Raw genomic sequence first — 25,824 nt, 5'->3', positions numbered from 1 at the left:
AGGCTCTCAACATATCTTCTAGGATCTGATTAGTTCTTTCAGTCTGACCGTCAGTCTGCGGGTGATAAGCTGAGCTGAAGTTCAAATGTGTGCCCAAAGCTTCTTGTAGCTGTTGCCAAAAATGAGATGTGAACTGCGTTCCTCGATCTGACACTATCTTCTTCGGCACACCATGAAGGCAGACTATCCGTGACATGTATAACTCAGCTAACGTTGCTCCGGTGTATGTCGTCTTCACGGGTATGAAATGGGCCACCTTTGTTAAGCGGTCCACGACCACCCAGATGGAATCATAGCCGGCCCGGGTACGAGGTAGGCCAACTATAAAATCCATCCCGATCTCATCCCACTTCCACTGAGGAATCCGCAATGGCTGCAACAATCCGGCAGGCCTCTGATGCTCTGCTTTGGTTCTCTGACAGCTATCACAGATAGCGACATATTCTGCGATCTCTCTTTTCATGCCATACCACCAAAACCTCCTTTTTAAATCCTGGTACATCTTCTCACTCCCTGGGTGTATGGAGTAGGCTGTCTCATGAGCTTCCTTGAGGATCAGTTCCCGAATAGGTTTGAGGTCGGGAACACACAATCGGTCCTTGAACCATATTACCCCCTCTTCATCCTCTCGAAAGTCTTTGCCTCTTCCTTCTAAGATCAGCTGCCGGATCTTGTTGATGTTTTCATCATCCTTCTGTCCTTCTTTGATCTCCCGCTCTAGGGTGGGCTCTAATTCCACTGTTACTCCTTGCGTACTGTTCAGGAAACCGAGGCTCAGTCTGTCGAACTCTTCGGCTAACTCATACGGCATCGGGTACGAGGCCAACATATTGACTTGACTCTTCCTGCTCAGAGCATCTGCAACAACATTGGCTTTGCCTGGATGGTAATGTATCTCCAACTCATAGTCCTTGATCAATTCCAACCATCTTCGCTGCCTCATGTTTAACTCTGACTGGGTGAATATGTACTTCAGACTTTTATGATCTGTGTAGATGTCGCACTTCTGCCCATACAGGTAATGTCTCCAGGTCTTTAAAGCATGAACCACTGCTGCCAACTCCAGGTCATGTGTGGGATAATTTTTCTCATGGATCTTCAGCTGTCGAGATGAGTATGCTACCACTCTTCCTTCTTGCATTAGCACACATCCCAATCCGGTGTAAGAAGCGTCGCAATACACTGAGAATGACTTGTGAACATCAGGCAGGACTAACACAGGAGCTGTAGTCAATCTATTCTTCAGTTCTTCAAATGCTTCCTGACACTTTTGAGTCCATTTAAACTCAACTTTCTTCGCTAGTAACGCTGTCATTGGTCTAGCAATCTTTGAGAAGCCTTCAATGAAACGCCTATAATATCCAGCCATTCCAATGAAGCTCTTGATCCCACGAACATCCTTCGGTGCTTTCCAGTTCAGGATATCTGCTACTTTCTTTGGATCCACTGCTAACCCATCTTGATTTATGATGTGACCCAGAAATAAGACTTCATGAATCTAGAACTCGCATTTGCCCAGCTTGGCATACAACTGATGCTCTCGAAGTCTTTGTAATACCATCTTCAAATGCTCCACATGATCTTCCTCACTTTGAGAGTATATGAGAATGTCATCGATGAACACTACCACAAACTTGTCTAGATAGTCCATGAACACACTGTTCATCAGATACATGAAGAAGGCTGGCGCATTTGTCAAACCAAAGGACATAACTGTGAACTCATATAACCCGTACTTGGTGATGAATGTCGTCTTCGGTATATCCGAGGGTCGGATTCTGAGTTGATGGTAACCAGATCTCAGATCTATCTTCGAGAATATGCTGGCACCTCTGAGCTGGTCGAACAAATCTTCTATCCTTGGCAGGGGGTACTTGTTCTTGACAGTGACTTCATTCAAGGCCCTGTAGTCTATGCACATCCTTTTGGTACCATCTTTCTTCTCTACAAACAACACTGGAGCGGCCCAAGGCGAGGTACTTGGCCTGATGTAACCCTTCTCTAACATCTCATCTATCTGCTTCTTGAGTTCCACCAATTCTGGTCCAGACACTCGGTAGGCTCTTTTGGAAATGGGGGCGGTACCAGGGATAAGCTCTATGGCAAATTCAACCTTTCTCTCGGGTGGCATGCCCGTTAGTTCCTCGGGAAACACATCCGGAAAGTCTGACACAACCTTAATAGCCCCGAGCGGGTTAGGCTCCTTACTATCAACTGAAATCTGGTGACAGACTCCCTCTTCTGACTTAGGCATCCTTAGCTCGGCCATTACCTCTTCTCCTGACGGGGACTTCAATGTTACGGTCCTCTTGTCACAACTAACATTTGCTTCATACTTCATTAACCAGTTCATCCCTAGAATAACATCTATCCCGGGGGTGTCTATTACTATTAAGTCACTGGGGAATCCTATCCCCCTTATTTCCACCCTTATGTTTGAGCATATTTTATCTGTTTGCACTTTGCCACCAACCGAATTAATCCTCATGGGCGGCATCATTGCCTCTACTGAGATGTTATGCAATTCTACCCATGTTGCAGTGACAAATGAATGAGTTGCACCAGTATCAAATAGCACTTTTGCGGGATGAGATTCGACTGAGAACATACCTACTGCCACATCTGGTGCATCCTGGATTGCTTCGGCCTCCAAGTGGTTCACCTTTCCACGGTTGTACGCTTGGTTACGATTGCCTGCTGCCAGCTGCAGTACACCTTGCCTTGTTGGAGCATTGGGGTTGGTCTGCTGCTGCGCCATCTTCTTTGGGCACTGCATCGCCCAGTGGCCTTGATCTCCACAGTGGAAACATCCTCTGCCTCCTCCTGGTGCTGGGGCTGCTTGGTTGCTCTGATTTGCTGCTGGGGCAGGAAGGCGAGGTGCCTGGTTGTTCTGCTTCTGATACTGATTACCTCCCTGCTGGCTGTGCTGACGATACTGCTGCTGCTGCTGTGGGTACTGCCTCTGAAACTGCTGCTGATGCGGACGCTGATTCTGATTCTGATATCCCTGTGGGTGACCAGGTCTGCCTTGCTGAGATGAACTGCCTGAGAAACGTGGACGGTTGATGCCTCCGGACTGGGGTCCACTCATCTTGCGCTTCCGATCTTCCATATCCTTACGCTTCTTCTCACTCATAACTGCCCTATCGATCAGGTGCTGGAAGGTGGGGAAGGTGTGATTCATCAGCTGGTAATGCAGGGGATCCACCAAACCCCTCATGAACCTGTACTGCCTCTTAGCATCAGTGCTGACATCCTCGGGTGCATAACGAGACAGCTGCAGAAACTTGTCTCTGTATTCACTAACGGACAGGGGTCCCTGCTTCAGAGCCAGAAACTCCTCCTTCTTCACGATCATCAGTCCCTCTGGCACATGGTACCTGCGGAAACTCTCGCTGAATTCTTCCCAGGTGATGGCTTCGGGGTCAGCATGGGTGGCGAGGTAGGACTCCCACCAGGACTGGGTTGCTCCCCTTAGCTGACGGGGACCATACAGAACCTTCTCCCTGTCGTCACATTGGGCGGTGCGCAGTTCCCTTTCCACTGCACGCAACCAGTCTTCTGCATCCATGGGGTCAGCAGAATGGGCGAAGGTAGGAGGGTGCCCTCTCATGAACTCACCACGCTTATCTCGTGGCATCTGGGGCATCTGCACTTGCAATTGGGGTTGGGGTTGCTGTTGAGCCTGTTGCATGGCTGCCAGAGTCTGCCCAATGGCCTGCACTGCTTGAGTCTGCATCAAGAACATCTGCTCCACTGACATCGGGGGTGGCGGGGGAGGCTGCCTCTGTTGTTCCTCCTGCTGGTCATGCTGCTCTTGCTGAGCACGCCTGTTGCATCGGCGCCTGTTGTCAGACATCTGTGGAAGACATTCATACATCAGCATTGATCTTACAATCCTTCAGCATAAGAAAAGAGAATATAGAATTCTTCATGACACTGAGTGAATAAAGAGCTTCACTGATCCTCATTTATGATTCAACACAGCTCCTCAGATAAGAAAGGAAAGTAGAAGTAAAGGGTTTCCCAACTAAACAACTGACTTTATTAACATTACTAGCTAAGCCAAACTGCAGGGGAAACCCACATGTTGGCTACAGTCATTACAAATATTCAAATCAAGCACAAGTTCATCATAACAAGCATGAAAGCAACTGATAAGCAAACTAGCCTAAATGGAAGCAACTGATAAGCAAACTAACCTGACTACCTAAGACTGAGACATCTGACTTAAGAATTATTACAAACTCCGACGCTAACGATCTAAGGATCCAGATCTATCCTGGTCTTACAGGCAGGGGAACCATAAGTGTGGTGACCACGTGGCGGTGAGCGGTATGGGTGCTGAGTCCCAACAGGAGCGGGGGAACCACCCTCCTGGTGATGGCGCTCTGCCAACTCAGCACGCAACTCCGCAATCTCCGTTCGAGCCCTGCTTAGCTCGTCCAGAGAGTGATCCAGCTCAGTGTTAAGCACTGCGACTAGGTTGACTGTGCTGCTCAACCTAGGGTTACCCTCACCAACAGGTGAGACAACCACACTCTCGGTGCTGCCAGTAGGGCGGCGGGGGTAGTACCGAAGGTTAAGACCGTCGGACACCCCACCGAACAAAGAACAGTACTGGGAGAGTGCACGCCGTGCTGCATCTTGCATTGCCGCCTCTGCAGTGTCCCTCTCGGAGATGGAATAGTGCTCCGAAACGGCCTCCGCACCCCGGAGGTCATCCTCCGGACGGCGAACTAGGCAGGTAGCCTCCCAGCGGTCCGGGTACCTCCCGCGACTGTGCTGGTAGACTACACAACGATACTCGATCGACCAGGTGTGCCGGTCGAAAGCCTGGCGCAGCAAGGTGTCGAGTGCGTCGTGGAAGTGACAACCGCGAGCGGCGTCACGGGTGATGGGTCGGGCGACCCATCCTTCCGCCTCCTGCGGCTCAGAAGACTCCGTGCTGTGGTCTAAGTCGTCGTCGTCGGGGTCTCCTCCAGAACCTCCTCCAGTAGCTCCTCCAACAGCCGGGGCGTCCCGCGGTGGCGCAGGGGGCGCCTCCAGCTGGGCAACAGAGGAACGGGGCCTCACGGACTCCACCTCTCGCTGGGGTGGGGAGGAAGAGCCCTGCTGCTCTCTATGCTGGCGCCGGCGTTCCTGCTCCTCACGCAGGCGGTGGTGCAGTCTCTCCAGGTGACTCGACTAACCGGACACGGTGCGGTGCAGAGGACGCTCCGCAAGTCGAGACGGCAGGAAAGGAATCACCGACTTACGTGCAGTGTGTCTAAGACGAGCCATCTACAAAAGACACCGTAAGCATAAGAGTAAGAGCAGAACTAATATGACAAGTGAATGAACCATAAACAGAACCAGATAAAAATTTTAACAAGGTATAGTATAGTATATATATGTAGTAAAACATAGGGTTGGTCGAGGTGACCGACTTTTGAAGTAACATCAGAGGTCAAGGTGGGAGGGAAGGTCAATAGTCCTTAGTACGACCAGTGCTACTCTAGGTCAGCGGTCCTACAGTCAGCACGGCTTTGATACCACTTATGTCACACCCGGTTTTGGAAGGCCAACCGAGTGCGAACTATGTACGTGCCAGGATCAGAACTCACGTACACAGCGATTACATAAATGAACATCATCACACAATGCTCGAATAATAACATAAAAGAGTACTTATTACATCATAGAGTCATAGACATCCACATAGTCATTGTCTTAACAAGTAAATCAAAGTACTAGCGAAACGCAGTAGAGATAAGGCCTTCACAGGCAGCTGACTGGGGGTTGCCGCCAACCCACACCTAGAATTCGTCGTAGTCTTGGAACTCCTGGAAGTCTCCTTCCACGACTTCGCCTTCTCCGGAGCAGTGGTTACAACGTGGACAACCTGGTGTTTTGTGGTAAAGCAAGGATGAGTACACATCAACGTACTCAGCAAATGTCCCGTTTGGCTGAAGTGGACTAGCTTTATGTGGGGTTAGGCTCAAGCAGTTGCTTTTAGTTGGTCAAGTATTTATCATTAGTAGAAGCCAGATTTTAGCATTAACCAACCCGTAAACCATTTCCTCATCGAGGAACAACATCATCATAGTCGAACCGAAACCATAACATAATCCTTGTATCTCGAACCATCTGTGTCTCTAATCAAAGAGGATCCCAAGGCTGCTCTTAACCGTGAGCACGACTGACATATCAGTTTCACTACCCTCTGCAGAGGTTGCACACTTTACCCATGAGCCATGATTCCCTTTCTACCCGGGGAGAGCTAATCCCCATTGACCACTACCTAGGTGGTTCGGCAGGGCATCACTACGTAGCTTTTACAAAGATTCCCTAGAGATCATAGCTGCCCGTTAGGTTTCTCCAGTTTGATAAACACAGTACCCCTCCCCGCAGGAGAGTGACTAACAAAGAGCAAAACGAAAGAACCTCGGCACTCAGCCTCGGCAGAGCAAGCACTGTGCCTGGACCCCATTGACGGCACGACGGCTAAGCAACTACACCTCTAGTTCATCCAATTAATCAGCTAAGGGCATCCCATTTCACCCTCATGGTTGCACTGTTATCCCGGGTGGTCTCTCAACGAACAAGTCCTTACGGAGAGGTACTCAGGAAACAGCCTGAGCCCCCTAGAGTATCACAAGATCATCAACATCATCGGGATAACAGTATCATAAATAGTCACATCATGTTCATTGATTAAGTTAAGGCAATAGCAGAGTGCTAACCATAACAATAACCCAAAAGGTCATCAAGGATAAGGTAAAGTATAAATCTAGTCAATCCTTAGGTTTCAAGTAAGTAATGCGGGGTAGTAAGTTATAAATGAATAGGACATAATGGGACAGAGGACACTTGCCTTCACCAAACTGCTGATCAGGGATTTCCTCTGCAACCTCCTCGGGAAACACAGACTGCTCGTTGTCTACGTAAAGTAATCATTCACACTATGCACTTGGGAAGATAACAAACAAAAAGCAACATGCCAAACATATGCAGCAGAGAGATCACAAGTTCATAGTTGAAAAGGGATAGGCACTCTGGTGTTCCCTAGGTCTGGGGTAGAGGACTATACAAAGTGATTCACTATCCACTAATCAGGTTTAAGTCAGTGGTGGGATTAAATTATTACATGGTTTTAAGTTCCTAAACTTAGGTGTTTAAGTCCATAAACTTAAGTATTCTAACTTTTATTAAAGTCTACCAACTTCTAATTATTTCAAATAGGGTTCCAATAACCTTAATCCTATCCTAATGATTAATTATTAATTGGTACATGGAAACAGCAGGGAAACATTGTTTAAATGGATAGACAAAAACGTCATGAGCATTTTGCAATTTGAAGCACCTAATTTGGAGTTCATATGACAAAGTTATGAATTTTACAAGTTTAGGGGTTAAAAATATACCCTAAATACCTATTTTGAATTAAATAAAAGGTCCAGGGACCTAACTGAGAGAAACCAGGGACGACGGGTTCAAATTTCAGAAAACCGGGGGTCTCTTTAAGAAAACGCGCGGGCGAAGGGGTATCGGGCTCCTACGGCCGTCAGATCTAAGGCGAACGGCCAGGATTAGATCCTGCGGGCGGGCGCACGAGCGCGCGGCGGCCTGAGAGGCTGACGGGCGGGGCCGGGCGGGCAGCGCGAGCACGCCGCTGACAGGCAGGGCCCAAACGGCAGCGCGGGCGCGGGCGGGCTGACAGGCGGGGCCGGCGGGCAGCGCGAGCGCGCGGGCGGACTGACAGGCGGGGCCGACGGGCAGCGCGAGCGCGCGGGCGGACTGACAGGCGGGGCCCAACGGCAGGGGGACGGGGTGTGGGGGAAGCGGGCCTGGGCCGCTGGATCTCGGGCGGACGTCCAGGATTGGGCTTGGCCTAATTAAAGCGGGGCCGCCCGATCTGGGACGGACGGTGGGGATCGGGTGGCCGGCCTGGGCTTCTCCTACGGCTAGCTGGGGCGGCGGCGCTCGTCCCCGCGGCGGAGGACTCGCCGGAGACGAGGGGCGCGGGCGTTTGGCGGGCCTCTGGGGCGACCTGAGTGGCCGGGAAAGTTGGGGAGGGCACGGGGAATGCTCTGGTGGGGTCTGGGTCGGGGCAGGGGCACCGGAGGGGGGTGGTTCACGGCGGAGCAGCTCGTCGGCGGCATAAAACAACTCCGGCGAGGAATTACATAAGGCAGAAGGCAATACACGGGTCGATAGGGGCGGGAGAGGTTCTTTACCTCAAGGCGGGCTCCGGGGACTCCTTGGCGGCGGCAATGGCGCGACGGTGGCCCGGGGCGGCGGTGGCGGACCTCCGCGGCTGCACGGGGAACGGCGGGTGAGCGCGGGCAGAGAGAAATAGGGAGGGGGAGAGGGAATTGGGGCGCGTCCCGGGTTGCGGACGCCGGGGCGAAGCTCACCATGGCAACGGACACGGCGGAGCTCCAACGGCGGCCGGGAAACGAGCTCGGGACGGCAGGGATTCGTGGTGGCGGCGCTCTGGCGTGCGCGCAGCGAGGGAGAGGTGGAAGAGGGGTCTGCTGGAGCGCAAATGGGGGAGGGGGAGAGGGCGAGTGGGGCTCGGGGCTCAAGTGGCCAGGGGCAGGTCAGTTGCGAGCTCCACGCGCGACGTGGGCGCGGAGAAGGCGGGCGCGCGCAGCTCGGGCGGCGGTTACGCGAGGACGACGGGGCTGACAAGTCGGGCCCGCGAGCAGAGAGAGAAAGGGAAGCGGGGGCGGGCGCGCGAGAGGCGGCTGCGCTGACGGGCGGGCCCGCAAGGGCAGAGAGAGCGGGGGGGGGGGGGGGGGGAGAGGCGCGCGCGCGGGATGGGCCTAGCTGGGCCGAAAGGCTGAGGGGGGCGGGGGAGTGGGCTTCTTTCCCTTTTCTTTTTATTCTGGAATTTGTTTTCCCTTTTCTTTTTATTTTCTCTATTTGATTCAAATCCAACTAAACCACAAATTCAAATTAGACTTTCTAAGAATTATGAACCAAACAAAAGTAGGATTTAGGGTTTGACATGATGCAACATTTCATACTCCCTTAGGGTTTAACCTATTAAACTATTATTACAAATAAAATAAGCACTTTTCTCCTATAGAAATGAGAAAGAAAAGAATGAGGAAGGATGAGAAAAGGGAAGTAACACCTGAATTTGTGAATATGAGCAAAGAAATTTTATACCCCCAAATTCAGGGTGTTACACGCCCGCATGAAGCGGCTCGCTGGCACTCCGAACCCCCGCTCATGGAAGGGGATGAAACTGAGCACATACCCCGGCGGTGGAGTCGGGTCAGCCTCGCTTGAGGGGGCCATCCACTCCGGCTGTAGCCCATCGGAGAGGGGACGGAGCAGACCATCGGCAACGAGGGTCTCCAGATCCTCCACAGCGACGGTGGAGAAAGGCCACGGGTCGCGCGGCGGAATGACGGTCACCTTGTCAGCCATCACCGAACGGAGGTGCTGGAGGCAGAAGGGATGAGGTGGGTGGTTTCCTTTTTTCTGTCTACTCTCTTAGGTTGTGGAAACCAAAGAAGAAGGCAAGCGCAAATGGCAGGGTAAAGAACCAGCACCGGCCCCTCTTCCGGGTATATAAAGGCCCGGGCGAGATCCACCCAAGGCTTCGCCCGAACCCGCCGCGGAATTCAAAATCGAAGGTGAAATGGTCTTTCCGTTCCTCGAATGGCTCGCGCACGCGCAACAGACGCCCCACGAATCGCCTGTCCCGTCGCATTAACTCCTTGGCAGCGCAAGCGACACCTCCGGCAGGAGAAGCGGGCGCTATTTCGCCTCCGTCATGATGACCACGTCAAAAAAGGTGTGCCGCCTTATTTAAATTCATGTCCTTTTTCTTTCCCTCTCTCTCTCTTGCCATAGGGACCGGGAAAGGGGGTATTTCGAAAAAGGACCCTTCCCAGCGAAGGAAACGGGCCCCGAGCCCTCCTACTGATTAGGGGTTCGAAGGTTGCGCCCTCCGGGGTTCGGCAACCGCCCCAGAGCACTCGGGCTCCGAGCCCTTTACTGATCAGGGGTTCGAAGGCTGGCCCCTCGGAAGTGTTCGACAGCCACCCCAGAGCACGCAGAGTCAGGGATGACCCTGGGTACGTCCGTTACATGGCCAAGGCTCGGGCTACGCTCCCGAGGTACCCTAGGACATTTCCGAGACCAACGGGAACGATTTTGTAACGGAATCCCACCGGAGGGAGGCATCGAGCCCTCGGACCCTATCGAATGGGTCCGGGTCCAGCAAATCACCTGCATGTACTTTTGGAGCGCGCCTCTGGGCCACTAGCCGACCCTTATCGAACGGGGCTCGGGCGTCCACTCAGATCACCCGCTAGCAACTCACTGGAAACACCATGTTCGGTGCCCTCCGAGGGTAACATGGCGCTTTCCCCCCTTCCTCCTTGCGGAAAGGCAATGAAGGGGCGTACAATAAAAGTCGAGACGGTCCTTGATCGTCCTCTCGCTCCGTGCAGAGGCTTGAGGGCTGCTCTCGCACCAGGCTACGGCCGAACCGTTGACCACGTCAACAAACCAGCGTGAAAATTCGGAGCCTGGCCGTGCACCCGGGCCACGGCCAGGCCGCATGAGGGAACAACAAGGCCGACCGAGGCATCGCAAAAAAATAAGACCTCAGAGGAGTCAAACCACTCCTCCGAGGCCTCGGGGGCTACACCCGGTGGTGCGCTCGCGCGCACCCACCAGAACAAAATATAACCGAGAAGAGCCGGTCCCCTTGCAAAAATCCGGTAGAACCTCCAAGCGAGTGCCCGCACTCCCTTTGAGGCTCGGGGGCTACTGTCGGGTACCGTAATTAGGGGTACCCCCAATGCTCCTAAACACGTCCGAAAAACATCTTCAGAACAAACCATACACGACTGATAAAGCGTGGTTCAAGTCAGGGCCTCGTCTGCCGAGGAACACGACCTCACCCGAGCCCAGCCTCGGGCGGGAACAGTAGTCCCGGATGGATTCACGCCTCGCCAGAGGGTCCCCTCAGTCAGCAGACGCACCCTCGGCTCGCCCGAAGCCCAGCTCGAGTGGACTTTGTCGTGCAGCGACCTTGGCCAAATCGCCTTACCAGCCGACCGTATCACATGCGCATTTAATGTGGGGATCGCCTGACACCTTATACTGACACGCGTGCCTCAGTCGGTAAGGTCGAAGTGACCACAGTCACTTCACCCCTTTACTGACCGATCTGACAGGAAAACGGCGCTGATCGCCCCGCTCCGGCTACCGTGCCAACCACCAGGATAAAACTGAGTCACGATCTCCCACGAGTTCGGCCTCGGGCGCAACAGGGAGCTCAGCCTCGCCCGACCTCAGGCCTCGGCCTCGGAAGAAGATCTCCGCCTCGCCCGACCCCAGGCCTCGGCTTCAGCCTCGGCCTCGGCCCTCGGGAGGAGTCACAACCTCGCTTGAGCCTAGCCTCGGCCTCAGGAGAAGTCTCCGCCTCGCCCGACCTGGGCCTCAGACCGACTATGCTACAGGGGATACATCATTACCCTACTCCTAGCTAGCTGCCTCAGGCTACGAAGGAACAAGACCGGTGTCCCATCTAAGGTTACTCTGGTAACAGGTAATGATGGTTCCCCACGTGCGCCCATGATGTCAGATTGCTCTCAACCTCCTACGGAAGCAAGACAACGTCAGCAGGATCCATGCCGCGCCGACAGCTGTGCTTCTACAGGGCTCAAGGCGCTTCTCCGACGGCCACGTTAGCTCGTGTACAGGGCTCAAGGCACTTCTCCGCCAGCCACGTTAGCACATAGCTACACCCCATTGTACAGCTGGGCGTCTCCTTGTATCTATAAAAGGGGATGTCCAGGGCCTTCCTAAGGAGGGGAAGAAAGGGAGGTTCACGGCCACGTGAAGATATGTTGACGTCGTGGACAGGGGAGACATGTTGAAGACAGAGACACGCAGGGACTCTCTCTTGCTCTCGCCCTCGCTCCCTCGCGCGACGCTTGTAACCCCTACTACAAGCACCCCGGTGCGAGATAACATAAGTCACATTTCCCTCTTGTGTTCCATCTTGCATCAACCCATCTGGGCAGGGACACGCAACAACAAATTTACTGGCCGGTTGACGGTCCTCGCGGGTCCGAAACGACGACAAACATGAACTCGTATGACCTTCACCGTGATGACCATCTTTAGACTCCACACCTACGCGCTACAAGCCAAGAGACAAGTTTGTACCCACATTCACACCCCAATTAGTCCCCATGAGTCAATCCAAGACAGTACTCGTTGACAACCATTCATCGCAACCTGAACAACAAGGGCACGTGTCAACCTCGTATTCGCAATCTCCCCCTTGATGAGTGCATTGTCAACAACATTGCACAAACACAAGGATCAACATAAAAGAAGAAAGGGAGAATATAAAACACTCAAATGAAAAATAGCCAAACAAAGCCAAGTCCAAATCATCGAAAGTGAGAAAGCTTGGTCCCCAAAGATATGACAACAACTCAACACAACCAAGCAAAAATGGCTAGCCCTTAAGAAAAGGCAGAAATGGGCTCAACACCACTAGCCGAAGATCAAAACCAAATTAAAACTAGTTTAAATATATTAGGAATATGGTGTATTGTGTATAGTGCATGGATTTAGAGATAACCGCTAGCTGTGGGGCTGTGATTTAGGGGTGAATTTTTAAAGGATGGTGAAAAAGTAAGATACAGAGGGATGATATACAGAGAATCGTTGTGGATAGTCTTAACAAGCCCTAAGTGCAAAAAAGATAAGATACATATATTGGTGAAGGAACATTTTTAGCATAAGTTTTAAAATTTAAGTCGCCATACAACCCACATAAATGTGTTGTGTTTTAGAGGTCATAGTAAATAAGATACAAAACTTAGATACAGTAGGTTGTATGAACAAGTTTCTTAGGTGTATGTCCTAACCAATGCATTTCTATCGGAGACTGTTTTGCAGTCGTAGTTTTCAGGATTTAACGCATCATTAGTGACGATGACGCCTCGTTCCATTCAGAAAAATAATTGTGCGGTTGTGTCGTTGTGTGCCATTCAACTATTCAAGTACTGGCCTGGTACCAGTGCCAGCATCCACCAAGGTACGCGGTGCCCCCAAAGTCGGCCCTCGGCCGCATTGCTGCACCCGCCATCAAAGGCTCATTTGTCCATTTGTATAGGTACTTCATTCTTTACCTGGACAGTTTGACGGGAAAACGACGTTCTTGTTTGCTTCGATTCCAAAGATCAAGATCAACGGGAAAAGCTTGTCAGTTGTTACTATTCACCAGGGACAGCTGAACGGATGGTCAAAGGGAGCATCCTTTTTCTTCCTGATGTATTGGCGGCGAGCTGCGGCACAGCACACCTCGCCGATAAGGCGATAATAAGCGTGTTTTTGTTTAGGCAAGCCTAGATTTCGTACCACGGTACCAAAGCAGAGGACAGACCACAGACGTCGAGGCCAGCCAAAGGTACACGTCTCGTGCGGCGCTGTGTCCACGGCTCGAAGCAGCGCAGCCCATAGTAGTCATGGACGTGGAAGCGCGCAAGGACTCGACGCCAACGACACGCGGCAAGGTTATGCGCCGCCTCCTGGTGGTGCTCAACTGCGGGATGCTGGCATTGGGCACCACGGCGGGGCCGCTCCTCACCCGCCTCTACTACGACAAGGGTGGCCAGCGACAGTGGCTCTCCGCGTGGCTCCAGTCCGTCGGCTGGCCACTGCTGCTGCTCCCCGTGGCGGCTTCCTACGCCGCGCGCCGCGCGCGCGACCGGGCCGCCCCTGTCCTGCTCACCCCGCCACGCGTGCTGCTGGCCGCCGCGGGACTCGGCGTCGCCACGGGCGCGGACAACTTCATCTACGCCTACAGCCTCCGGTACCTGCCGGTCTCCACCTCCGCGATCCTCATCTCGACGCAGCTCGCCTTCACGGTCTTCTTCGCGTTCCTCATCGTGCGCCAGCGCCTGACGCCCGCCACGGTCAACGCCGTGGCGCTGCTCACGGCGGGCGCCGCCGTGCTGGGCCTGCACGTCTCGTCCGACCGCCCCGCGGGAGTCACCCGGGGGAAGTACTTGCTGGGCTTCGCCCTGGCCCTCGGCGCCGCGGCGCTCTACGGGCTCATCCTGCCGCTGGTCGAGCTCACGTACAAGCGAGCGGCGGGCGGCGGCCGCGCGGTCACGTACGCGCTGGTGATGGAGATGCAGCTGGTGATGGGGTTCTTCGCCACCGTATTCTGCACCGTCGGCATGATCATCGACAAGGACTTCCAGGTGCGTGCCCAAATTTCATATGTCGCCTACGTGCCAGTCTTCCAGGAGCAAGTTTAGAGTGTATTTGGTTGGATGTACATAGAGACATGGAATGAGATGACCATAATTTTTATAGTGTTTCGATGAGAGTCACATAGTGACGAATAAACATCGGAGTAGTTTTTTGTGGCGGCGTGATCCGCAAAAATCGAAGGGCCTCAAAAGCAGCGGAGGAGACGAAGGCGGCGACGGAAACCAAGATGCGAGAGTTTTCGCAGGCCCGAGATGACGTCGTTACTGCGATAGGGTGTGCGCCCATCTCTCGCCCCCACCCCCAATGGAGGTACCTTTTATCGACCAGCCGCGAGCGTTACCTAGCCACGTGGAGTGTGTCGTAGCCGAAGGCGTCTTTCATGGGGTAGCATGGCTTTGGGGTAGATGGTCTCCCACTTCGACGAGATCGACGCCATCGTGATCACGGAAGGCTTCGCCGTCGGACGATGGGACGAGGAGCTGGATAGAATTAAAGATCAAGTCTGTCCCCATACCCGGTTGCTCGCGAGTCAGATGTGAGGACTCTTCTGACTGGTCCTTGGACTCTTGCGCAGTCCGCCGGTGATCCGCCTGTTAACGCTTGAACGATCACCTACTTGGGTTTTTTTGTAGTAACTTATTTTGATCGACTGTATGGAATTGTTGTGTGAATATTGCTTCTAACTTGAATTTATGTTCTGGCTTTATCGAGGTCGCTTGGGGTCTTCTGCCGTTGTTGCATGGTAACGCCTTCCTTGGGGAAGTATTTCCTATTTCCTGCCTTTTCGAGCAGAGCGTGTCGACCAAGTTGTCCTGTAATTTGGTTGGCATGCTCTGTTCCCGAAGAGTGGAGCCTAGGAAGAGGAAGGTGCGTAGATCAAAATAAGTCGTGATCCGACCAATGGAACCATACTAAGTAAAACTGCTACCGTGCATTCCATGTTTCTTCATCAATCCCTAGTCGGTCGTCCACCTTGCGGTCTCGCTTGGCAGAGAGACTGTGGTCGACAAAAAGGTTTTATAGGCCTTGTCTTAGGTATCTTGTTCTTAGGTACCCGACATAAATGTAATGGTAAAATATTTATAGTAATTTGGAAATGGTGATTATGGATAAGTTAGTATCTAAATTGTTATTACAAATTTACTATTTTAAAATAGATATGTATGAAGTTTGATGTTAATCTTTTCTTATTTTATCAAGCATATTATTACAAATAAGAATAATTTTTTTTCATAAATTATTTTATACATTATTTACTCTCTATAACAAAAAAAGAAAAATATCCATATCCGAATTTTGCATCTATTGTTTGAAAAGATATACGATAAATTTAAAGTTTATCTTTTATTAATCTTTACGAGCCAATGTAAAAAAATATATCCCAAGTATTCACAATCAAAAAATGAGATCCAAATAAGTATCCATTTCCATCCCTAATGGCCACCCCTTTGGATCACCACACTCCATTGGGTGCTTTGCACATAAATAGGATCCGGTGCACACAGCTCGCGGCTTGAAAGAGTAATCCGCTCCGGGCGTCATCGTTGTATCCAAAGCGCCGTGCTAGATTCCACACCTAGACAGGACGCCGCACACGGCAGCCACCCTCGTGTGCGTGACTGCGTCTCGCGCGGGCAAGAGTGCGCAGGCAGAGCCATGGACGTAGAAGCGCGTAAGTCCGACGCGCCGCCCGCGCGCGGCAAGGCGATGCACCGCTTTCTCGTAGCGCTCAACTGCGGGATGCTGGCGGTGGGAGCCATCGGCGGGCCGCTCCTGAGCCGGCTCTACTTCAGCAAGGGCGGGCACCGGCAGTGGCTGTCCGCGTGGCTGGAGACCGGCGGGTGGCCGCTGCTGGTGATTCCCGTGGCGGCGTCGTTCGTGGCCCGCCGCGCGCGCGACAGGGGCGCCCCGGTCCTGCTCGCGCCGCCGCGGATCCTGCTGGCCGCCGCGGGCCTCGGCGTGGCCACGGGCGCGGACGACTTCATCTACGCCTTCGGGCTCGCGTACCTCCCGGTGTCCACGTCCGCGATCCTGATCTCGACGCAGCTGGCGTTCACGGTGTTCTTCGCGTTCCTCGTGGTGCGGCAGCGCCTGACGGCCGCGTCCGTGAACGCCGTGGCGCTGCTGACGGTGGGCGCCGTGGTGCTGGGCCTGCACGTCTCGTCGGACCGGCCCCCGGGCGTCACCAGGGGCCAGTACTGGCTGGGCTTCGTGCTGACGCTCGGCGCCGCGGCGCTCTACGGCCTCGTCCTGCCGCTCGTGGAGCTCGCCTACAGGCGCGCCGCGGGCGCCGGCGGCCGCGCCGTGACGTACGCGCTGGTGGTGGAGATGCAGCTGGTGATGGGCTTCTTCGCCACCGCGTTCTGCACCGTCGGCATGGTCGTCAACAAGGATTTCCAGGTGAGTTCCTTCCCGCGCGCGCCGGTCGCCTGTTACTACTCCTACGCTAATTAACCACCTCGCTACCTGTACGTTTTGGTATCTAGCTCCAAGTCCCAAACGAAACGATAACAAGAAACAACCAACTATTGCTTACGTACGTAGACAGATCGATGTGCATTTGCAAGTCCTGTATTGGTTGGTGGCAAGGCCAAGATTGTTTTGTTTGTTTTTTCGGTCGTCTGGTACGGTTAGCATGCACTAGAATTCGCGTCCTGTTTGACCGTTTGTTTGCATGGTTCGTTGCTGTACCAAGTACCAACTTGGATCATGAAACTGACAAGACCAGACCAGTGCACGGCCTTAATCAGCCGGTTCGTAACGGGACCGATGCAGACGCCAGGTTTTTCCGGCAGGATTCGCGAATCGCAAAGACTACCCATCACGCCTCACTGTCCGCCAAATCGTTTTGCCGATCAGCCGTGGTACGTCCGTTCAGGAGCCGGCCTGTAGCTGTGTACCACTCGATTTCTTCGTGCGGATCCCCATCACAGCTTAGTCCCCCACCATTGATTTAATCCAAATCTAGATTAGGTGAATCTATACCTTACACTCAATTTTATGATGGGTCTATGTATCTCTTATTCTTTTGATTCATAGATTTGTTTCGTACCAAATAAGCTAAGGATATAATACATGTCTCACAGAGTTTAAATTTTTTACAAACCATTGGATTATAATTCATAATGGGTTTAACTGAATAAAAGAATGATAAAATTTAAGTATGCTTGATTATTTTGGGGCATGTATTGTGTCATAGATTTAATCACAGTCCATGCTAATCCAGAACTGGATTGGTGTAAACAAACAAGGCTTTAGAGCTTATTTGGTTAGGGATGGATTGAGTTGGATTGAAGTAGATTAAATCTTCTTCTATTCAAATCTGAGTAGAAGGGAATTTAATCTCCTCCAATCATCCTCGATCCAGATCAAATCGAACATGTCCTCAGGTCTTGTTTGGATACTCTAGGATTAAAATGGTTTGGAGGGATGAGAGAGTGTCTAAATCTCCAGTAGATAAAAAATTCTCGCAATACGTCCGGATCCACTCCAATCCCTCTTCATTATTTATTATTAGAGTATCCAAATTAGGTCTTAGTGGTAAAATTCTTCGGGTTCGAGAGGAACAGGGAGAAAAAGAAGGGCGCAAATAAAGCTGTCCACTTCGTTTTCCAAGGGAATCAAAAAACCATTGATGTTTCCTGCCGGCGACAAAGATCATTGCTGGGTGAGGCAAATAAGGCCATCCGTTGAATCCTTCCACCTTCGATGGTCTTGCCATGCCATAGTGTAGTGTCCTCTCACTGCCTTTTTATTCACCTGGATGCCCTTCATCATAGAGAGTAGAAACTTAGATAAGTTTTTGCCTTTTGGTTCTGAACTGGGACTCTTGGAGTGCGTGTGCATTGGTGCAAGGCACGTACTTGTACTTGTACTAGGGGAAAACGATAGTGTAGAACTGTAGCCGACTAGCTGTGCTTGGTGACGACTGACGACCATGAGTCGCCCTCGCCCATGACTAGCGCGACTGTTCCTGTGTCCTGCCCACTCTCCCTTCATGGCGTTGCCTTGCCTTGCCCCCAATCATCATCTGAGATGCACGCCGAGCGATTCATGGGAGCCATTTTCAGCGAATCATTTGCGAGCTTATTGGTGAACACTTTGAGCGGCTAAAGAGGACGCCAAGTGCTATCAGGCATCTGCACCGTTGTTCTCCCTGCCTCCTCAAAGCAGGGGGCACACCGGCTGGCTAACTGGCAGCAGCAGTGCCCGCGCGCCGAAATGCCTCCGGACGACGGCATAATAATCGGTGCGGTAGGTGAGCCTATGCTGCTCCACTAACAATGGCATATATCAGTAGAGCGACCACACAAAGGGACGGGTCACCAGCACGCACTAAGACTGAAAGGGCCCTTCATCAGGGGTCTGTCTGTCTGTCTGGGTAGTGCCATACTTCCATCAGCTAAAGGCGACGACGATGATTGAAGAAAGCAACGACGGATAGTAGCTAATTATGTATCCTACTCTAATGTATTTAAATCGGAATCGGATACGGATAGTTAGAAACGGAGCGGATACGGATACAAGGACCAAATATTTATTCGGACAGCTAAGTGACGAATACGGTTATTATTTAGTCGGATACTTGTCAGATAATGCATTATTTACTTATCATAAATATTCATAAAATATTCTTGTTCAACCAAAAAATTGCAAATAAAGTATTAAGACTAATAAATATTTTATAAGAAGACAACCTCAAGTCCCCACATAAAATTGTTAAAGTGGAGTATTGATTATGTTAAAATTTAGATACTTAGAGTGAATTCACGTGTAACTCACGCAATAAGTGGAAGTGAATTTAGTCTTTGTTTCTTATCCAATTCGAATCCGAAGCTGCACTATCCGGTTATTACCCATATCAGCCTCGAATATAAAAATACCTAAATTTGTATCTGAAAAAACATGTATTTATACTATCCGTATTCGGTACCCGGCAAGTATACTCGATCCGTTTCCACCCCTAGAAAGCATGGACAATGACTCGATGAGGAGTGGTTGTGCTCTGGTCAAATACTTAGGTTGTCTCCGATAAAACATGTATATAGCCGTGTAAAACATGGTTTTGTATTATAAACTGTATTGTTTATTGCTTATAAAGTGTGTTTAAAATAGGAGGTGAGATGAGAAGTCAGGGGAGATGCAAGCGTTTTTCACCGAGTATCGCACTTTGCAGTTCAAACTTTGCGTCTTCATGGGACAAAACTGATTGATTTACATACGCACACGCTACTGATAGTCTCTGATAGGGATAGTAACAAGAATGCAGGTTCACGACCAACACGTGTTCTTTTTTTTGGATTTGGAAAAGTATGGCGCATGACATGACATATTTTTCAAGGATAAAGAAGGTCATGGCCGCATGCATGATGCACAAACTGCACTGTGCACACAGTAAAGGGAAACGCTGGAGAAATATAAATGAAAAAAAGTATGCATGCAGGCGATCCCGCGGGAGGCGAGGCGGTACAAGCTTGGGGAGGCGCGGTACTACGCGGTGCTGGCGTGGTCGGCGGTGCTGTGGCAGTGCTTCTTCCTGGGCGCGGTGGGCGTCATCTTCTGCGTGCACACGCTGCTGGCGGGCATCCTCATCGCGGTGTTCATCCCGGTGACGGAGGTGGCGGCCGTCATCTTCCTGCGCGAGAGGTTCAGTAGCGAGAAAGGCGTGGCGCTGGTGCTCTCGCTCTGGGGCCTCGCGTCCTACTCCTACGGCGAGTGGAGCGAGGCCAGGGCCAAGAAGAGGAAGACCAGGACGGAGGAGGGCGCCGCAGCCGCGGAGGCCCTGCAGCAGGCGAACCCGTGATGCTGCTGCGGACTTTGGCCTGGCCTCTTCGATCTTCCCCGTTGTGTGTATATCAGTATATGTTGTGATTGTGATCGCTGCTGTGTGCTACGTGGATAGCGTCCTGAATCGTCGTCACCTGCAGCTGTCGCTTCTGGTGTGGGTGCTCTTCTGTTCGGCGGTGGACGTTGGCCAATACTGTGCTGCATGGTGTGTAGATGTACCTTGGCAGTACCACGTTCGGTTCGGACAGTAAGTCTGGACCGGCGCACTTTGTGGGCCGATCCCAGTACAGGACTGATCTAATCTGAACGAATATAAAAAAAAGAAGAAATGTCTGTTTCTATGTGTTACTTTCTGTTGCTACCTTGCACGCCTGAAGAAAATCAGCTACTGGGATTGGGCAACAGGCCAACAGTTTGACGCACCGTGCGGTGCCACGAAGGTTATGCATGATGTATATGCATTATTATGGGACTACCATTCTGAAATGGAACAGAGGGGCAGAGGTCATCCAAACCTCGGCTGCACTGCACAACGTGCAAAAGTGCAACCAGTCCTTATTCAGCAATATATGAGCGTCGGCGGTGAAACTAGCTGCTCCAGAATTACTAGCCATATCTACGCGGAGAGGAGCTGCTCACGGCGGGCCTTGTTGGCGGCGAGGAGCCTGTCCCTGTCGGGCAGGGCCGCCTTCACCACGTCAAGGGCGAGGAACCGACCGAACCAGGCCTTCATCAGCGGCAGCTCCTCGTGGGTGACGACGCTGGCGCCGGTCACCTCCTCGATGACGGGGAGCCAGTGCGCGAACCACCCGACGACGATGTCGAGGTAGCCCACGGCGTCGCCGCCGAAGAACTTCTTCCCCTCCAAGGCCGTCTCCAGGGTCTTGAGGCACTGCTGGGCCTCGTGCACCGCCTTGCGCTGCGCCTCGCCGGTCGCGGTGAAGATCGGGTACAGAGCAGCGTTGCACTAGAGTAGAGTACAGAGAAGTCAGTCGTCGCGGGGCTCGTCCGGCTGCCCTGCGTCAGTAAGTAGATCATGTGGCTGCACCGCAGTTCGCGCGTCGTACCTTGTCTTCCGCGAACCTGGCCCAGAACCTCGCCTGGGCGCGCTCGTAGGGGTCGCCCGGCATGATGGGGTAGCCGCCCTTCCAGACCTCGTCGATGTACTCCACGATGATGGTGGACTCCGCGACCGGCTTGCCGTCGTGGACGAGCACGGGCACCTTCTTGGTCACCGGGTTGTGGCGGAGCAGGTCGGCGCTCTTGTTGGCGAGGTCCTCGTCGACGTACTCGTACTCGACGCCCTTCAGCCGCAGCGCCCACTCCACCCTGATCACCATGGGGCTCGCCCACATCCCCAACACCTTCACGCCCTTCTCGGCCATTATTGCTGGAGCTCAGGCGCTGCTCTTCTGCTGCTGCTGCTGGTGCTGCAACTACAGTAGACAAAGAGATCTTGTTCACCTTATAGTATAGATCACAGTCACAGATCGCGAAGCCATGACAAGTCAACTGTAGGGGTTCCGGGTCATAGTTGCCTTCTGAGGAGACCACGGGAACCCGTGTTGTTTACTAGTATAATCGGGAGACAAGGACATCAGAGTGAGCCTACTGGGAGTGTTGCGTACTGATGAAGCCTCTTGAAGAAAAAAATACTACAGAGGAAAAGCCCAATTACGCTAAAACATAATGAACTTGGTTATTTGCAATTTTACACGTTCCATTTCAGAAAGGTACGTGACAGAGTGATGGCTGCACGACTCAAACCACTTGAAAGGTTTTTTTAAGAGGGTGCCCTCAATTTCGCTGATGTGCTTATTTTTATCCTTAGTTGTGTTTTTTTACTCAATTTTACCCTTTTAGTGCTATAGAACAGAAGGACAAAACAAAACTGAACAAAAAACACGACTAATGATAAAAATGAGCACACCAGCAAAACCGAAGACACCAGCTTAAAAAACTCAATTTTCAATTTATCTCCCCTCGTGCTCCAAACACGGCAAATCTCACCAGCGGCGCATGGCGGTTGCTCACAATCACATAAACACAACCACCTCCAGTTGGAGTTTATTACCACATTACATCACAGATCGTAAAGAAATGCGGATACCTCTGCTTCAGCAAGACGCAATGGCAACCCTCACAGGACGCGCATATGGCATGCGCGCATACTACTTACTACTCTCACGGGAATATTGGTACCAGAGATGCACCCCACAGCAAACTCTGCCCCAGGATCCTCTATCAGCAATCATAGGTCCCGTAAGCCTTGAGCGACATTCCTTGATATCCTTTCATGAATTGGTTCCTGGATTTTACAAAAAAAAAACATTGATTGTAAGTATTTGTTTGTCTGCTAAACTAGAAGCATAAACAAAGCCTTCTGCATACCTGTGCTTCCGGGATCTCGAATTTCGTCTTCGTGATGTTTCAAACAGGAAAATGTAGCGGCAGCGGGTATTCAACCAAACCATTATTCAATTAGAATAAAAAAAACATTCTTGCAACAGTTCCGTGTACAGAACGCGCATAAATTATGTTGGACACGCGATAAGATAAGGGGGAGCTTTGAAGTGAGAAACAACAACAGAAACTTATAGAGATACATACCGCCAGGTAGACATGTCCAAATGGACCGGCCCGGCAGTGGGCCCGTGACCCGGCACGGTCGTGGCCCGGCACGAGTATGGCCCGGCCCGACCGGAACCGTGCCCGGGCCGGCCCGGTCCGATAGCCGTGCCGGGCTTGGGCTGGCCGTCTGGCCCGCGGTGCAGACACGGGCCCAACACGGTTATTTGGTAGGCACGATAACGGCCCGTTTTAGAAACTTATTTTGTAACTGTCAGTCTGTTTTTAGTTATAATACTGATAATATGTTATTATATAAGAGTATTCTGAATTGTTATATGTGTTTCTATGTGTATATGAAATTCTTTATCTAAGTATGTATCTAAAATTATAAATATAATTAATTGAATCTAAACTAAATTTAAATATTACCCTTAAATTCTGAATTTTAGAGTGTTTTTTTTGTGTTTACGGGTCCGGACCCGACCCGGCACGACAGGCCCGTCGTGCCTCCGACCCGGCACGGCCTGTATAAGAATAACCGTGATGGGCCTGGACTGCGTCAGCCAGCCCGCGGGCCGACCCGGCCCGGCACAACACTGAACCGTGCCGGGCTTGGACTGGCGCCCCTCGTGCCGGGCCCAGCCGTGCCCGTGCCGGGCCGGCCCGGCACGGCCCGTTGGATATGTATACCGCCGGGCCAACTCACAAACCAACTCTTCTGGAGCTTCTGGCAGAACCTGAATGTTTTGGGGTACATGTAAGTTTTCACACAAAAAAAAGATGAGTTGGATCATTATGGAACAAAATTCACAAGTGATTCTAACAACTGTATGAAGAAAATATACCGTGTCTTCATATGGATTGCAGTTGTTCTTGAACCAAAGCCTTAAAAACTCCTGTGATAATTAAGTGATATATTCACAAACCTCGTTAAATATGAATCATAAGGTTTAAAGGAATAAAATGCAATCAAGGATTCAAGGTAATCAGCCCATACATGATGTGTATGAATCAAAGGTAGTTTACCTTATCAACATTTTCAGGTTCAAGGCCAGATATGAATCTATCTTCGTATGAATTAGCAATCCAATATCTGCTGGAGTTAGAAGTATGAACATGCTTCATAAAAAGAGGATAATGATAGAGGATATACTGCCATGTGATTGTGTGTATTATTGATTGCGGGAACAATACACATATATAGGCAGGCAGGGTCCCTGGCGACACTGTGGAGGCGCAGGGAGCCTGTAAGAACACTGATTTAGGGGTGGTGGTATGCTGCTCCCGACATACGATTTCCTCTCACGAAGCACTTGGAATAAGAGTAATTGTGTGGAACTTACAACGGCAGAGCTGCCAGGAGATCTGGACGCAACCAGCCAACAGGGTTCTATTCTCCACACCTCCCAGGTTCCTCTCTATCCCTTCTTAACCCCCTCTCACGAGTTCAGCGAAAATAAAATAACACTGCTGGAGACTCCTAGTGGATCCATTCTGGCCCATTCACTCTTGGGTTGGGCTTCACCCCACGACGAGGCCTGTTATCTTCATCAGATTCTTTTATATCCTTGACATTCTTCCTCCCTTGAGGGACTGCTTGTCCCCAAGCCGCGACATGAGGAAACCGAGTGACGATAGTTGCTTCATCTTCCCATGTTGCAAGTTCTTCTGGCCACGAGGTCCACTAGATCAAAACTTGAGTGACGCACCCACTGGGCCAGTCCGCCTAAAGCCCACCATCGCCAACGTCGGGCGTTCATGCGCTCGTGGGTAGCCTATTCAGACGGACACCTCACTCTCAAAACCTAGGCTGAGAGAGGAGGGAGGCCCGCCCTTATAAGTGCACCACGACCCCCTTGGCTAGGCGAGGTAGTATTAACCCAGGACGTGCATACCAGTCCCTTACATCCCACCCCCTAAGAGGCCCAAACTCTCCCAGGCAGCGACGACAATGTGGGCTCCGATACCAATTGTAACGCACCCACTCGGCCAGTCCGCCTAAAGCCCACCATCGCCAGCGTCGGGCGTTCATGCGCTCGTGGGTGGTCTATTCAGACGGACACCTCACTCTCGAAACCTAGGCTGAGAGAGGCCTGCCCTTATAAGTGCACCACGGCCCCCTTGGCTAGGCGAGGTGGTAGTAACCCAAGACGTGCATACCGGTCCCTTACATCCCACCCCCTAAGAGGCCCAAAGCTCTCCCAGGCAGCGGCGACAATGTGGGCTCCGATACCACTTGTAAGAACACTAATTTAGGGGTGGTGGTATGCCGCTCCCGGCATATAATTTCCTCTCACGAAGCACTTGGAAAAAGAGTAATTGTGTGAAACTTACAACGGCAGAGCCGCTAGGAGATCCAGACGCAGCTGGCCAACATGGTTCTATTCTCCACACCTCCTAGGTTCCTCTCCATCCCTTCTTAATCTCCTCTCACGAGTTCAACAAAAATAAAATAACACTGCTAGAGACTCCTAGTGGGTCCATTCTAGCCCATTCACTCTTGGGTTGGGCTTCACCGCATGACGAGGCCTGTTATCTTCATCAGATTCTTTTATATCCTTGACATAACCCTTCCCTAGTTTCGTGTTGTTCTTGTGTGATCTTGTACTTGCACTCTTGTCTTTGCATTTCATGTGTGTGTTGCTACGATTTGCTCTTGTGTGTACTCTATCTCTCTCTCGCTCTCTCTCTTACTCTAAGTTTTGATTGTGGTCACTTTGTAAGGCTGTGAGAGGCTCCAAGTTGTGGAGATTCCATGCAAACAAGAATTATTGATATAATGAAGAGCCGTGGTACTCAAGTTTGATCCTTGGATCACTTGAGAGGGGTTGAGTGGAACCCTCATCCATTGGGACGCCACAACGTGGAGTTGGCAAGCATATTACGCTTGACCGAACTACGGGATAAAAATTGTCATGTCTCTTGTCTCTGTTACTTTATTATGATTTCTATCTTCCTTAGTGCTTAACTTCACTTGTGATATTGCTCTAAGTTTAATACACATATTGAGAGAGCAATCAAGTGAAGGGATCATTTCTCTCTCCTTCTTGACCCAGACTTGGTTTTAGTTTATACTAACTTCATTTATAGACCAAGTTTGTGTTGTTTTAAGTCTTTTTTACAGGATCACATATTCACCCCCTCTAGGTGCTCTCATATGATATCGGAGCCGTTCTCTTCTATTGGGTCTAACAACTTGAAGAGATGGTTAGAGAC

At 51.4% G+C, this 25,824-nt stretch overlaps 3 protein-coding genes across 3 annotated transcripts; 2 read left to right on the top strand and 1 right to left on the bottom strand.

Moving 5' to 3' along the window:
* The first annotated feature begins 13,416 nt into the window (after positions 1-13,416).
* LOC103632875 (purine permease 2) lies at positions 13,417-15,284 on the top strand. Its single transcript, XM_008654591.3, has one exon. The coding sequence runs from the start codon at positions 13,497-13,499 to the stop codon at positions 14,292-14,294; it is 798 nt and encodes a 265-aa protein (XP_008652813.1). The 5' UTR covers positions 13,417-13,496; the 3' UTR covers positions 14,295-15,284.
* Positions 15,285-15,690: 406 nt separating this feature from the next.
* Positions 15,691-20,385, top strand: LOC103632874 (purine permease 3). Its single transcript, XM_008654590.4, has 2 exons — positions 15,691-16,650; positions 19,694-20,385. Exons 1-2 carry the CDS (start codon positions 15,907-15,909, stop codon positions 20,051-20,053), a joined length of 1,104 nt encoding a protein of 367 aa, XP_008652812.1. The 5' UTR covers positions 15,691-15,906; the 3' UTR covers positions 20,054-20,385.
* Positions 20,386-20,478: 93 nt separating this feature from the next.
* LOC541845 (glutathione transferase23) lies at positions 20,479-21,524 on the bottom strand. Its single transcript, NM_001111524.2, has 2 exons — positions 21,105-21,524; positions 20,479-21,004 (listed from the first exon to the last, which is right to left on the bottom strand). Exons 1-2 carry the CDS (start codon positions 21,420-21,422, stop codon positions 20,654-20,656), a joined length of 669 nt encoding a protein of 222 aa, NP_001104994.1. The 5' UTR covers positions 21,423-21,524; the 3' UTR covers positions 20,479-20,653.
* Between the last annotated feature and the right edge of the window lie 4,300 nt (positions 21,525-25,824).

Source organism: Zea mays, chromosome 7 (assembly GCF_902167145.1).
Source record: "Zea mays cultivar B73 chromosome 7, Zm-B73-REFERENCE-NAM-5.0, whole genome shotgun sequence".
In the NCBI taxonomy this organism is placed as follows: Eukaryota; Viridiplantae; Streptophyta; class Magnoliopsida; order Poales; family Poaceae; genus Zea; species Zea mays.
Note: the sequence above shows the minus strand (reverse complement) of the source record. Positions and strands in the feature narration are given on the sequence as shown.

What these genes read in the sequence shown, in the direction of transcription:
- LOC103632875 (XM_008654591.3), top strand. Translation starts at nt 13,497, where the DNA reads ATGGACGTGGAAGCGCGCAAGGACTCGACGCCAACGACACGCGGCAAG.
- LOC541845 (NM_001111524.2), bottom strand. Translation starts at nt 21,422, where the DNA reads ATGGCCGAGAAGGGCGTGAAGGTGTTGGGGATGTGGGCGAGCCCCATG. An exon ending in CCAGGTTCGCGGAAGACAAG is followed by an intron (nt 21,005 to 21,104) that starts GTACGACGCGCG and finishes ACTCTACTCTAG; the next exon opens with TGCAACGCTGCTCTGTACCC.
- LOC103632874 (XM_008654590.4), top strand. Translation starts at nt 15,907, where the DNA reads ATGGACGTAGAAGCGCGTAAGTCCGACGCGCCGCCCGCGCGCGGCAAG. An exon ending in TCGTCAACAAGGATTTCCAG is followed by an intron (nt 16,651 to 19,693) that starts GTGAGTTCCTTC and finishes GTATGCATGCAG; the next exon opens with GCGATCCCGCGGGAGGCGAG.